Source organism: Arachis hypogaea, chromosome 2, assembly GCF_003086295.3.
Source record: "Arachis hypogaea cultivar Tifrunner chromosome 2, arahy.Tifrunner.gnm2.J5K5, whole genome shotgun sequence".
In the NCBI taxonomy this organism is placed as follows: domain Eukaryota; kingdom Viridiplantae; phylum Streptophyta; class Magnoliopsida; order Fabales; family Fabaceae; genus Arachis; species Arachis hypogaea.
In genome coordinates, this window is record NC_092037.1 from 101,392,395 (window position 1) to 101,405,056 (window position 12,662).

At 28.6% G+C, this 12,662-nt stretch overlaps 2 protein-coding genes across 2 annotated transcripts; one reads left to right on the forward strand and one right to left on the reverse strand.

Annotated features, from left to right (window-relative positions):
• Positions 1–1,523: 1,523 nt before the first annotated feature.
• LOC112758064 (cytokinin riboside 5'-monophosphate phosphoribohydrolase LOG7) lies at positions 1,524–7,622 on the forward strand. Its single transcript, XM_025806643.3, has 7 exons — positions 1,524–1,763; positions 2,876–2,973; positions 4,366–4,396; positions 4,658–4,757; positions 5,203–5,273; positions 6,237–6,380; positions 7,162–7,622. The coding sequence occupies exons 1-7, from the start codon at positions 1,656–1,658 to the stop codon at positions 7,249–7,251; spliced, it is 642 nt and encodes a 213-aa protein (XP_025662428.1). The 5' UTR covers positions 1,524–1,655; the 3' UTR covers positions 7,252–7,622.
• A 3,557-nt stretch (positions 7,623–11,179) lies between these two features.
• Positions 11,180–12,243, reverse strand: LOC112758074 (3'-5' exonuclease-like). The gene has a single exon (XM_025806654.3). It carries the CDS (start codon positions 12,065–12,067, stop codon positions 11,348–11,350), a length of 720 nt encoding a protein of 239 aa, XP_025662439.1. The 5' UTR covers positions 12,068–12,243; the 3' UTR covers positions 11,180–11,347.
• Positions 12,244–12,662: the final 419 nt, after the last annotated feature.

Below are 12,662 nucleotides of genomic sequence, written 5' to 3' on the forward strand. Positions count from 1 at the left end.
TTCGGAACAAACTGGTCATCAACAACAGAGAGGTTGCAGAATACACCATGTCAAAAACTATAAATACACCATGTCAAAACGAAGCTGGAGTTACAGAGAGAAAAACTAACGTCAATGACGAAGAACAAACAAATGAGAAAGGAGAGGAAAAGAACGATCGAAAAACCAGGGGAAGACGTGCGAGAAGAAGAACGATGAAATTTGAAAAGAAAGAAAACAAAGAAGGAAACAAATCTTTTAAATTTGGTAGTTATACAAACGCAGGATCTTTGTATAGCGCGTGTAAGTGACGTAGGAGTTGCAGCGCGTTTTAGTGGATTAGGCGTTAATGAACTTGTAATAGTTACAAGCCCTAATCGCTTGTATACTAAGCTTTTCTCTTTTAATATATACTTTTATTTGGTAGAGAAAAGTTCTGTTTAAATAACTCTCAGATCCTGATTCGAGTATCTTGATCCTGATAAGAAAAAATTAAATTAAAAACTCCGATTCGAGTAAAATCTCTATGTTCATACTTCATACACGGTTTTGTTAAGTTGTTATTTAATCAATAATTTAACTTTTCATTTTGTGCTGCAGGAGCTATTTTAATTTTTAGTAACTATTTTAGGTCAAAAGAATAAATGATATAACCTTTTAAACTAAAATAAAAAGATATAAATAAATAAAATCTTATATTTAATCTAGGCTTCTATAATAATTCATTTTAACATTTTTATATATAACCAACAATTATATTTGAATTTAAAATTAACACGAGTAGTCACCAAAGAAAAAAATTAACACAAGAGTTTTAGCTATTAATAGAGGATCTGTAAATTTGATTTTTATAAAAGAATTACATATTAATTATGTTTTGTATGACTGATTTGCTCATAAAAAGTCTATTTAAAAATATATACACCCAAATCAGGATCATATCCTACGAATCAAGATAAAATTAGATAGTAAATTTTTAAGATTTTTAACATTTAAAAATTATAAATATAAAGAGCAAAACTCTTTTAGATATCTTTTTTAATTCTGATTTTTATGTATACAAAAAGTTAATTATTAAATTAGTTATCTGTCGGATAATAAAAAATATGGTGAAAATTCAGTCGAACTAAGAATCGTGAGAAATGACTTTTAACTATTAACTTCACGTGAAGTCAACTGCACCTTAGTTTTCACAAAAATATATATGAAACAAGAATCTATATAGAATAATTTCGAAAATTTATATTTAAGATTGTAAAATCTAAATCTTCAATAAAAAAAATTTCAAATTAAATTACCCTTATTGTTATTGTTAGATAATTAATGAAAATCGTTGCGTCTATTTCGCTTTTGCACCTTCGGTCAAAAGGAATATAAAACTTTAAAACGAGTCCGTTTCCATAATTTCGGAGCAAATAAATAAATAAGCCCAAAGCCAAATGGTTTTTATTTTTCATAGAAAATAAAAAATGTAATTGGTTAAGAGGCTTGTGATGTGGGGTATAAGCTTTTAAGAGGGGACATGCTTATATATATATATAAACACATACATAAGCATCAAATTAGTCACACCTTGTTCTCTCTTTCACACACATACAAAACAAAAAGCTTCCTTCAAATTGATTCATTCATTCATACCCTTTTTGTGGTTGTTTTTATTAGGCTTCTCACAAAAAATGGAAGAAACCAAATCAAGGTTCAAGAGGATTTGTGTGTATTGTGGAAGCAGTTCCGGAAACAAAGCTAGTTACCAGGAAGCTGCTGTTCAACTTGGAAAAGAGCTGGTAATTATTAATAATTAATAAATAAATAAATAATGTTTTCATAGTTTTAATTTAACTTTGCTTCTTCTTCTTCTTCTTCTTGTTTTTCTTTAATCTGTTTTTTCTTTATTTGTTCTTTTTGCTTCTATGTATGTGATATCAACTAGATTTTAATCTTTTTTATGTCTTATTTTTAAAGATTTTGCTCTTACTCTTGAGAGAAAATCTTAGTCCATTATTTTTTACTTTTACCTTTATTTAATTTTCTCCATTTTTCAACCTTTTATTGTTTGAATCTTTTTAATCTTTTATATTTTGGATTTATTTAGTTACCAAAAAACGATACATGCTCTTGTTTCTTATTCTGAAGTTAGTGGGTGATTGTTGCTTCTTCCACTTTCTTTTCTTATTATTATTATTATTATTATTATTATTATTATTATTATTATTATTATTATTTATTAGTTTAAGGCTCAATAATGAATACTCAGCCTCAACGCTAGGGTATGATGATCGTTGAAGAATGAGAAGATGGTTATTAATTAGGTTACAAGTTTGTCATGAGAGAGAGAGAGAGAGAGAGAGAGAGAGAGAGAGAGAGATATTTTGCTAGCTAGCTTCTAGCTGGAAACTTTCTGTCAGTTGTGCAGCCTTCTTGCATGATCCATATTATTTTCTTTATAATATTTTTTTAATTTTTCCATGTAAATAACAAAAATAAAAATATTCTGTGTATTCATCTTATTGCACATTTTTTTAATTATTGAATAAATAGAAAGAATAGATTGCATGAATAATAATTATAAGAAAGAAAATAAATGGAAACTATGAAACCAAATTCGTACTTTCTGCATTTCTCTAGTTTCTAGGAGGCCAAACGTGCAATCTTGGTATCATTACACTCCAACAATTTTACATGACCAAGAAAAAAAAAAAGGAAATTATTTGTTTTATTTCTATTTCATTTGCTATTTACATGGTTGGAATGATTTTATTGCCTATCACCAATCTCTCCACTAAAATGAATATAATAAAAACATGTGATATTGGTTTTGTTTTTCGTTATCATGATGAGGTTTTAGTGACACGCGTCTATTTTATTTTTATTTAATATTTAATTTTTTATTGTGAAGGTTGAGAAAAGGATTGATCTTGTGTATGGAGGTGGGAGTGTGGGGTTGATGGGGCTTGTTTCTCAGGCTGTTCATGATGGTGGCCGCCATGTCCTAGGGTTTGTTCTCTTCCCCTCTCTCTCAACATTTCATCTTCAAATTTCAATCCATATAAATTTAATTTAGGTGGTTATTCTCACAAGCTAATATTGTAAATCTTTAAATTGTTTGTCATGTTTAGCTGAATAATTTTATATGGTGAAAATGATATGGTGAAAATTCAGGTGCCGTAGTTTGAGATTCTGTTATCAATTTCACGTGAAGTTGATTGAACTTGAGTTTTTAATATTATATATATATATATATAATTGATTAAATTATTATTTAATAGTACACATTTATCACAATAATTTCATATATATATCTATATACTATTTTGATAATTACAATATATTATGCTAACACATAATGTAAATAGAAACTTAAAAAATATGCATGAGGTGATAACAAACCCTAGCTTATGGTATAAATACAAAAGAAATGATGTATTTTTTTAGGATAAGCTAACACTTTTTTGTAGATTTTATTTACCACTAACTTTTTTCTTTTTTTGCTTTTATATATGTATAAGTATGTGTGTGTGATGATAGACAAAGTTAATCATTTTGGTGATTACTAGAAAAGTGTGTTGTATTCCTTCTATGTTACCTTGTGACCCATGCGTGTTTTCTTGTTTCCTATAAGACATCATTGGATCAAATGCTTGCAACGTGGGACAATTCTTCAATATTTTTTCTTTTAAGAAATTTTTTTCCCAATTTTGAAAAAAAAAAGAAATGTAAATTACATTATGATCATTTGCGGTTTGTTTGGCTTTCTATTCATTACTTGTATTAGATTAATTATTTTTGGACAGCTAAACACATATAGTTCTTAATTAATCGTTCCTAAACATATGTAGGTCTTAATTTATTTATTGATTAAAATAAGTAATAGTGTGTGACCTTTAATTTTTTATTGATGGTTTAGAAACTTTATTGGATAAAGGTGAATCCCTTTTAGTCCTAATTTCTAAGGTAGAAGGTTCTTTGGCGTAGGAATTGGAGCCACCGTTTTGTTTCTTTTATGTTTTCACTACGTACCCTACTTTGAAGACATGCTTATATTTTTTTATTCATCCATGTTTATGTTTTGTTTCATCATTATTGTTGGTCACTTGGTCTAAAGAAGTTGTTCCTTTTATCAATAATTCTAAATATTGCAAAAGGTTGTATGCATAGTCGTATAATTACATCTGATTTTATGATTATTTACATGCGATCAATATAAAATAGTTAGTTTTACTGAAATGATATTATGTAATTAAATACACGTATAAAATTATTTTATATTGACAATAAATAAAAATTAAAATTTTTAATTAATAATTCATCTTTTAATTAATATATATATATTATATATTTATTCTTCTTTTGAGTGAAGGCTTAACGTTGTTAATTTCTTTGTAACAGGGTTATCCCCAAAAGTCTCATGCCAAGAGAGGTAACTAAAATTAATTAATCTCGGTTCTAATTATTTTTTTAATTTGTTGCATTATGTCCTTTTATGTGTAATCGATGACATGATCATCTTAGTTCAATTTAGTTTATTTTAAATTTAAAAAAAATCATTATCTTCTGAATAAGTGTTTCCCTAACATAAAATACCTCATCAATGATGACTAATAAGCTTATTGATACAATGTTAATTCATATGTAAATTAAATTAGTTGATTAATTAATTTGAATGTTGGAAATAATGTAGATAACTGGTGATCCAATTGGTGAAGTGAGAGCAGTATCTGATATGCACCAAAGGAAAGCTGAGATGGCTCGTCAAGCTGATGCCTTCATTGCCCTACCTGGTATTTGAACATAATTATTATCGTATTCTGAATCGATATATATATTGTCAAAAATATCAAAAATATGATATCATCCATCATATTTTAAAAATATAAAAATAATTAGACTATATACTCACATAGTTTTTTAAATTAATTTGTCGGTTGTCCTTAAAAAGTTATTACACTAAAGTTTCTAGATTTTATAAAAATAAGATATATAAGTCTTTTCATCTTACTTTTTTGAGAAAGTATTTTTCTAAGTAAAATCAACGAGTCTTATTAAAATAATAATTTATACATCTTACTTTTATAAAATTTAAAAATTTTAATATATATAATAATTTTTTTTACGGATTTATTTGAATATATACTCTAATAGTTATGTTCAAGACACCCTTCTTAGGTTTTGTTATTAGTTATTTTTTTTTAAACGAATAATGTTTTGTTATTTTCAAACATTTAGGTGGTTATGGAACACTTGAGGAATTGCTGGAAATTATTACATGGGCTCAGCTTGGTATCCATAGCAAACCGGTAATAATATATGAAACTACATTATTTATTTAATTCTTTTTAAATGTGAATGGATAAATCAAGTTATATTAGGTCATTGATGACATGTTATTTTCTTTCTTATTTATGCTATTTTATTCTGTTTTCTCTCTTCTAATATTATTGTAGATAAGGGGAGATACTAATGACGTTAGTTATGTACTTGGTTGACCAAAATTAGTGTCATAATACAACTTTAACTAACATAATATTATAGATTATGTAACCATGAAAGATATACATGCCTGAAAGGTGGGAATGGAATATATGATATTTTAATTACAAAACTATATGTATGCAACACTTTTTAATTTAATAATATGGTGATCTCTCTATAATGGAATACACCTATAAACATAGAACTTGTTTTTTTTGGAAAAAAATTATCAAGTCAAAATGTATTTGTTAATGTTTCCTTCATCAACTTTGCCTCCACATGTTGCATGATATGCAATATTCAATGTCATTATTTCATTGTCTCCATAATTTTCTTATATATATTAATTATAAGGTTGTTCCAAGACTAATTTTTTTATATATTATAATGTTGTCATGTTACTAAGATACGCGTCTTAGTTAATTTTCTAATTGTGTCTTGTTAACCTTAATACGGTTTAATGTTTGATCATGTTAGGACAATAATAATAACACGATTCGATGATAGGGTATCATCATATTTAAATTAAATTTGAAAGATTCACATGAGAAGATAGTCTAGGATTTTGTTATAGTTAATCGTTGTCACGTTACATTATTTGATGGTTCTCCGTTTGAATTGGAGAAAGACATGCCACTATTTTGATAAATATGTATAATTAATATTAATTAACACAAAAACAAATGAAGTTGTTGGTCAAATGGAAGACTGGTTAATATATATTTAGAATAAAATTATATAATTTTTAATGATAGTAATTTAATTAAATTATTAATGTGGTGGTGTAGGTGGGGCTGTTGAATGTGGATGGGTTTTACAATTCATTGTTAAGTTTCATAGACAAAGCCGTTGATGAAGGCTTTATTTCTCCAAAGGCACGTCGCATAATTGTGTCAGCTCCCACAGCCAAACAATTGGTCACAGAACTTGAGGTACTCATCCTTTAATTTCACTTTTCAAATTAATAATCATAATCATCTTCAAGTTTTTGTGTGAAAACTCAACTGCAGTCGACTTCACGTGAGTAGACTTTATGTTCACGTGAAGTTAATAATCGAGAGCCGTTAGATAAAAATTTAGTCAAATCAGTCAAATCATCTAACGGCTTTCAGTTATCAACTTCACGTAGAGTCGACTGAATTTTCACTTTAATTAATATATATTATTTATTTATATATATTCATAAATATATAAATGATAATTGATTTTTATGTGTATATAATATTTTTTTTTCAAAATGAGAGGCTTTGTCCCATTTAGATTGATTACTTGTTTATTTATTTTGTTTTGACTACTATTTGGTTCGTTATTTATCCAATTTGGATTTACGGTTATCATTAATTTATTATCCACAAAAAAAAAATGAAATGAAATTATGTACCCTTTTTTTTGCTATTGCTAAACCAAGTGGGCCAATAATGCCACATATGTTCATATTCTTTTAGATGTTTCAACTTTCAACCAAACAAAGACTTAAAGGTTAATTATTCAACTTGGGTTTAATTTAAGTTGATTTTAAAAAATAAAATAAAATAATGGGAAAATCATATCATGATAGTAAAGGTGTGATACTTTTTGTTCATGCAAGTTGCTATTATAGCAAGTGGGGGCATGATAATATGTTACATGTCTTTATTGAGTTTGAGGTTAATTAATAAACAATAATAAAAAAAATAAATAAATATTTTTTTTTTGTTTTTGGAAATTAAACAGGAACATGTACCTGAACAAGATGAGGTTGTATCCAAGTTGGTTTGGGAAGAGAGGCTAAATTACGTGCCTGAATCAGAAGTTGCCATGTGACTAAATGATCAAAGATCAAGACTCTTAATTAGTAGTTGGAGGAAATTGATGAAGAAAAAAATTAAAATCCTACAATAGCTTTATTTTTTGGTTTATTTATTATATGTATTTTGGGTAAATATTATTATATATAAATATATAAGAGTCACACATGGGCATTTTAGGAACCGTAGGAAATTCAATACATCATCTTTTTTTTTTGGTTCTTTTTGGTTTTTCCAACTTTAGTGGTTGATGATGATGCCCCCTAGTAAGTGGTAGTAGTATACACAAAAATGAGGGTAGTCCAAAAAAGTATTGTGAAAAAAAAAAGAGCTTCAATGAAAATTATGTTACCATTGCCTTTGCAATGTGCAATGAGTTGTGCATCATTTGCAATGTTCTCAACTTTCTCATTCTCTTTCTCCAATTTTATTTTTCTTGAACAAACTTAAACATATAATTCAAATAATTTTATATACACATTTGCTAAGTATAATGAGTTTAATTTTGATGTGATATGATAATATTTGTTCAATGAGAGAAGATCTCAATGATTGTTATTAATTCAATAATTCCTTTTAAATGTTTTTATTAATAATAGTACACATGGTGTTTACAAGCAATAAGGCGCCATTCTTGGGGATAGATGCTGGCACAATATAAACAATTAAGTTGGAATTTCTATATTATCAACAAATAAATAAATATATGTTATGAAATAATCACATATTGCTAATGCATATATAGGGCAATATATGTGATGATTTGCGTAAGTAGTGACGTCACGTGTATAAAAATGACCATAGCTTGTGTTGTTTTTTTTTTTTCTTTGGTTGAGTGGTTATATGCTTTATCTTTTAATATGTTGTATCTAAATTTCAATCTTGAGAAAAGTTAAATAGTAGATAGAATATTTATGAGTGTGAATGTAGGTTTTTTTTTTTTTGGTCAAGAGTGTGAATGTAGTTTAAGATTGAGAGTTGTTAATTCCATTTGATCGTATTAGTTACTTTTTTTTTTTTTGGACTTGGCCACGGCCAGAAGACTGACCCGGATCACAACCCGCAACCCGAACCCGCCCAAGCCTGGAACCCTACCCCTAAACCCGAATTCGCTCTTCTCTCCACCCTCTCTGCCCGATTCTATCATGTTAGACATGCTTCTTCTTCGCGCCCCGCCGTCGACAACGGAACCTTCTTGCATGGTGCTGATCCTGTAATGCTTCCTTCTTGGCTTCGTTGGATTCTTCCTTCAGATGGTGGTCTTGTGTTCATGGTTTCTCCGCTGCCGCCCCTGTGCCGATCGAGGTTCTGCCCAGACAGAAATCTGGGTTCAATCCCACCATCGAGCTTCCTCGTTGTGCCGCTAGTATCCCTGCTGGAGCCCGTCGTTGGCCTTAGCGAAGACGTAAGTTGAAGCTGCCGATCCCCCTGTGATGCATGCCTAACCCAGGTTTCGGATTCCACCCGCCCCTGTAATGTTTCATCATTTCGACCTTGTTGAAGGATGGTTGAAGCTGAAATCTGGTTGTCATGATTTTGATTGTGATGTTTGTTGTGAAGATTGGCGAAACCGGCTTCCTTTCTGATTATGTTCCTGACCTGTACAGGCGGAGATACTGCCCACTGCCTCTGAAGCTGATTTCTTGCTGCCATCGCTGCGAGTTGGTGAGCTAAGATGTTACCTTCGCGTGGAGTCCAAGTAGCTCCGACAGTATTAGTTACAATCTATTATTCTCTGTTGGTCTTCTTCATAAGTTGCTGGGCCTTTATGTTTGGATCAAGCTTGTCCATGTCTTTCAGCTTCTTTTATTTTTTTTATGGTATCCTATCAACTATGTTACGTATATATACAAAATTCATAAAATTAGTTATTAACTAATTTTGATTGACTAAGTAGTTAGATTATTAGTATACTTAAGTAAGTGGGGTTCACATGCAATGTTAACTAATGTTGGGTTCACTTAAACTTTTTTTTTTGAAACCATTGTCAACCTAAATTTACACAAATCATCCAAACAAAAAACGTTATGCGCATATCTCAAATGAATATTTTTATGTAAATCGATGCAGCCATATTCAAATTAGCATCGTTGTTAGTAAATTGAACGAGACTGATTCGGTTTATACATGCATGGTTAGCTTTTTAGTAAATCGAATGAGTTCTATTTAATTTACCATATATTTGCTAACATAATATAAATAGATTCATGTTAATTTGATTTACTATGGTGCAAACGTATATAAAGAATACAGTAAAGAGTACATTTAATAATGCATATAATGAATACAATAAATAGTACATTCAATAATAAATAAAAAAATAATAATTATAAATATTTTCTATAAATTATTAAAAAATCTCATTATAAACTATAAATAATTATTTACAGTTCTTTTGATCTTTTAGCATTCTTAAAAAAAAATACTAAGATTAACACTTTTTATTAATATTAATTAATATTTTGAGTTAATAACTTATTTATTTATATTATTAAAATTTATATCTTAAAATTTAAAATTAGTAAAATATTTATCAAAAATATTATATTTTGTTGGTCAGTTAGTATTAGATTTATTGACCACAATAATATTCAACTTACATAAAAATATTTTTATTTTATTCTGTATTTAATTTTAGTATAACATCAATTAATTTTGAATTTTGTAATGATAATTAATAAATATTAAATAAAATAAATTTGAACTATTTTAACTGATTTTTTTTGTCTTTCAAATATTATTATTATTATTATTATTATTATTATTATTATTATTATAAAATAAAAGGTACATTATAAATTACATAATGTATATACAAAAGTTATATAAATTATGTGTGTTATTTATAAAAGATACATTGCTAAGATTAATTAATAATTAATTATTTATATTTTATTTGTCAAAAAGACAAAAATATATTTTGATTAAATTAGTTAAAAAATAATTAGTTATAATTTATAATGAGATTTTTTAATAATTTATAAAAAATATTTATAATTATTATTTTTTTAATTAGTATTAAATGTATTATTTATTATCTTCTTTATATACGTTTGCACCTAGTAAATTGAGTGAATATAAATCTACTTATATATGTTAATAAATACATAGTAAATCAAATTCGAGTGTGTCATTTATTACTTATGCTACATCCATGCTAAATCGAATTGGAGTGTGTCGAATTATTTATGTAACGTAAATTTACTAAAGTAATTTGTATAAATTTAGGTTAGTATTGATTTATTTAGATTTTTTACCCTAAAAACTATCAATATCAAAATTAAAAAGAAAAATAACCTAAAATAGTCCCTAAAATCTTTTGGTAAATACTTTAAACTTTAACCAAGCTTACTTACTAAATAAGTTGCTAAACTTTTATGGCATTAGACAAATCAGTCCTCGCATGGTATTGTTCATTTACATAAAGAGGACTTTATGTTAAAGTTTTACAAATCATTAAAGACTGTTATGTCTTTTATTAAATAATGATAAAATTAATTTGTCTATTTTTTTTATCAAATTTAACATAAAAATAATGTTTAACAAAATAAAAATTAAGAATTGATTTGGTTATTAAAATTTGTTGTGAATTAAATTAACCAATTTTTAAAAATTGATTTGAAATATTAATCAATTAAAAAATTAAATTAAACTAATTTGGTTAAATATAATGTTAACCATAAAACTGTTTACCACTAAAAATCATCATAAATACATCACATGTGTTTTAAAAAATCGCAGTTCATCAAAAATTCAAAATTGAAGCCGGGGTAATGGGTATGCTGAAAGGGGAGGTGGAGTACCGTCTTATTCCTTTAGAGAGTACCAAATCCATATTGTGGTGAATACCGTCGTCACTTTCTGTTATGCATAATCTGCCTTACCTTTTTGGTCCTCAAACATCATTCATACTAAAACTTTAACCGAGTAAACAACTAGAAATCTATCATAACCATAAATTCTTGATTTAAAAGAAAAGAACAAACTACAGTAGATAGATCCCGAAATTGCAAGAGAAATTAACCAGCTGGGCGATGGTCACAACACAACCATTACCTGTACAACTAATTAATACCAAGAAGAAATAGATTCCACAAATAAAAAATAAAAAATCAAAAGCCGTTTCCATTTCGAAACCCATACAGCATTCTTCCAACTTCGAACGACACGAAAGCATCAATGCATGCGTATTGAACCTGTTCCGCCGTGAGCCACGCGTTATCCCAGCGGCTCCGACTGATTCTTTTAGGCTTCTCGATCTCCAATCCGAGCACCCTTTCCGCCAGACTCTTCAGGCCCGCTCTTTTCATCTCACTCTCACCCAGCACGTTTTCCGCCAGATTTCTCAAATCAACGAAATTCTTCACGTTGAGGTTGTAGTCTTCCAGAAGCTTCTCCACGTCCTCCTCGACTCCCACGCCGAGAAAAGTGTGTCCCTCGTTAACAAGGAAGTCAACGAGAGACTGCGGAACCGAAGGGGAGTGAAGGATCTGAAAGACGAGGCAGCGGTTGCCGATGCAGAGCTGGAGAGTGGCGACTGGGTTGTTGGAGTTGCGGTGGGAGTTAGGACGCCACTCGATGTCGAGGCCGACGAGGACAGTGGTGGTGGTGGTGGAGGAGGAATGGTGGTTGAGAGTGTCAGAGAGCCAGGTGTCGACACGGGAGGGAGAAGTGGTGAGGAGAGTGTGGATGGTGTGGGTGTGGAAGATGACGTCATAGAGGTTGTAGTCGTCGTAGGGAAGGTTGTGGTCAACGACACTGATGATGGCGCGTGTTGTCCCACTCACTTGAGTGGGTGCGTCGTGGTTCTCGTGGTGGTTGGGGTCTCCCATTGAGAAGAGTTGTTGGAATTGTCAGCTATGGCCCATGGAGGATACTCCAATCAATTTATTGATTTTGTCTCGAGGATATCGTTTTGAATTCAAATCAGATTTGGGATATCCCACAGTTTGTGGCACACAGTAATTCGAAACAAGCTGTTTGCATGTTTTTTATTTATACATGGAAAGACCATTAATTTTTAATTTTTTTAATTTAAAATAATTTTTTTAATTTTTAAATTATTAATTTTTGTATCATGTATTTATCTAAATTATTAGTACATTATAAATTTTTATAGTATTTTTAACATTTTAAGCTATTTTTTAAAAATTATTTTATATAGAATAAAATATTTTTTTGGATTATTTTTGTATGAAATAAAATATTTTTTTAATTTTTAAATTATTATTGATTATGTAGAGTAATAAAATTTGAGTACATGCATGAATATTTGCATTTAAATTTAATCTTTTTTTAATGCTTCGCATGAGATAAAATAATTTTTTAAATTTTTATATTATTAATTATGTAGAAGAGTATTGTATTTGAAATTTGAGTAAATATATTTTTTAATAATTTTTTTAATAAATTTATTTAAATTATACC

Coding starts and splice junctions, on each gene's coding strand:
- LOC112758074 (XM_025806654.3), bottom strand. CDS start 12,067: ATGGGAGACCCCAACCACCACGAGAACCACGACGCACCCACTCAAGTG.
- LOC112758064 (XM_025806643.3), top strand. CDS start 1,656: ATGGAAGAAACCAAATCAAGGTTCAAGAGGATTTGTGTGTATTGTGGA. Junction 1,764..2,875: donor TTCAACTTGGAAAAGAGCTG/GTAATTATTAAT, acceptor TTTATTGTGAAG/GTTGAGAAAAGGATTGATCT. Junction 6,381..7,161: donor AATTGGTCACAGAACTTGAG/GTACTCATCCTT, acceptor GAAATTAAACAG/GAACATGTACCTGAACAAGA.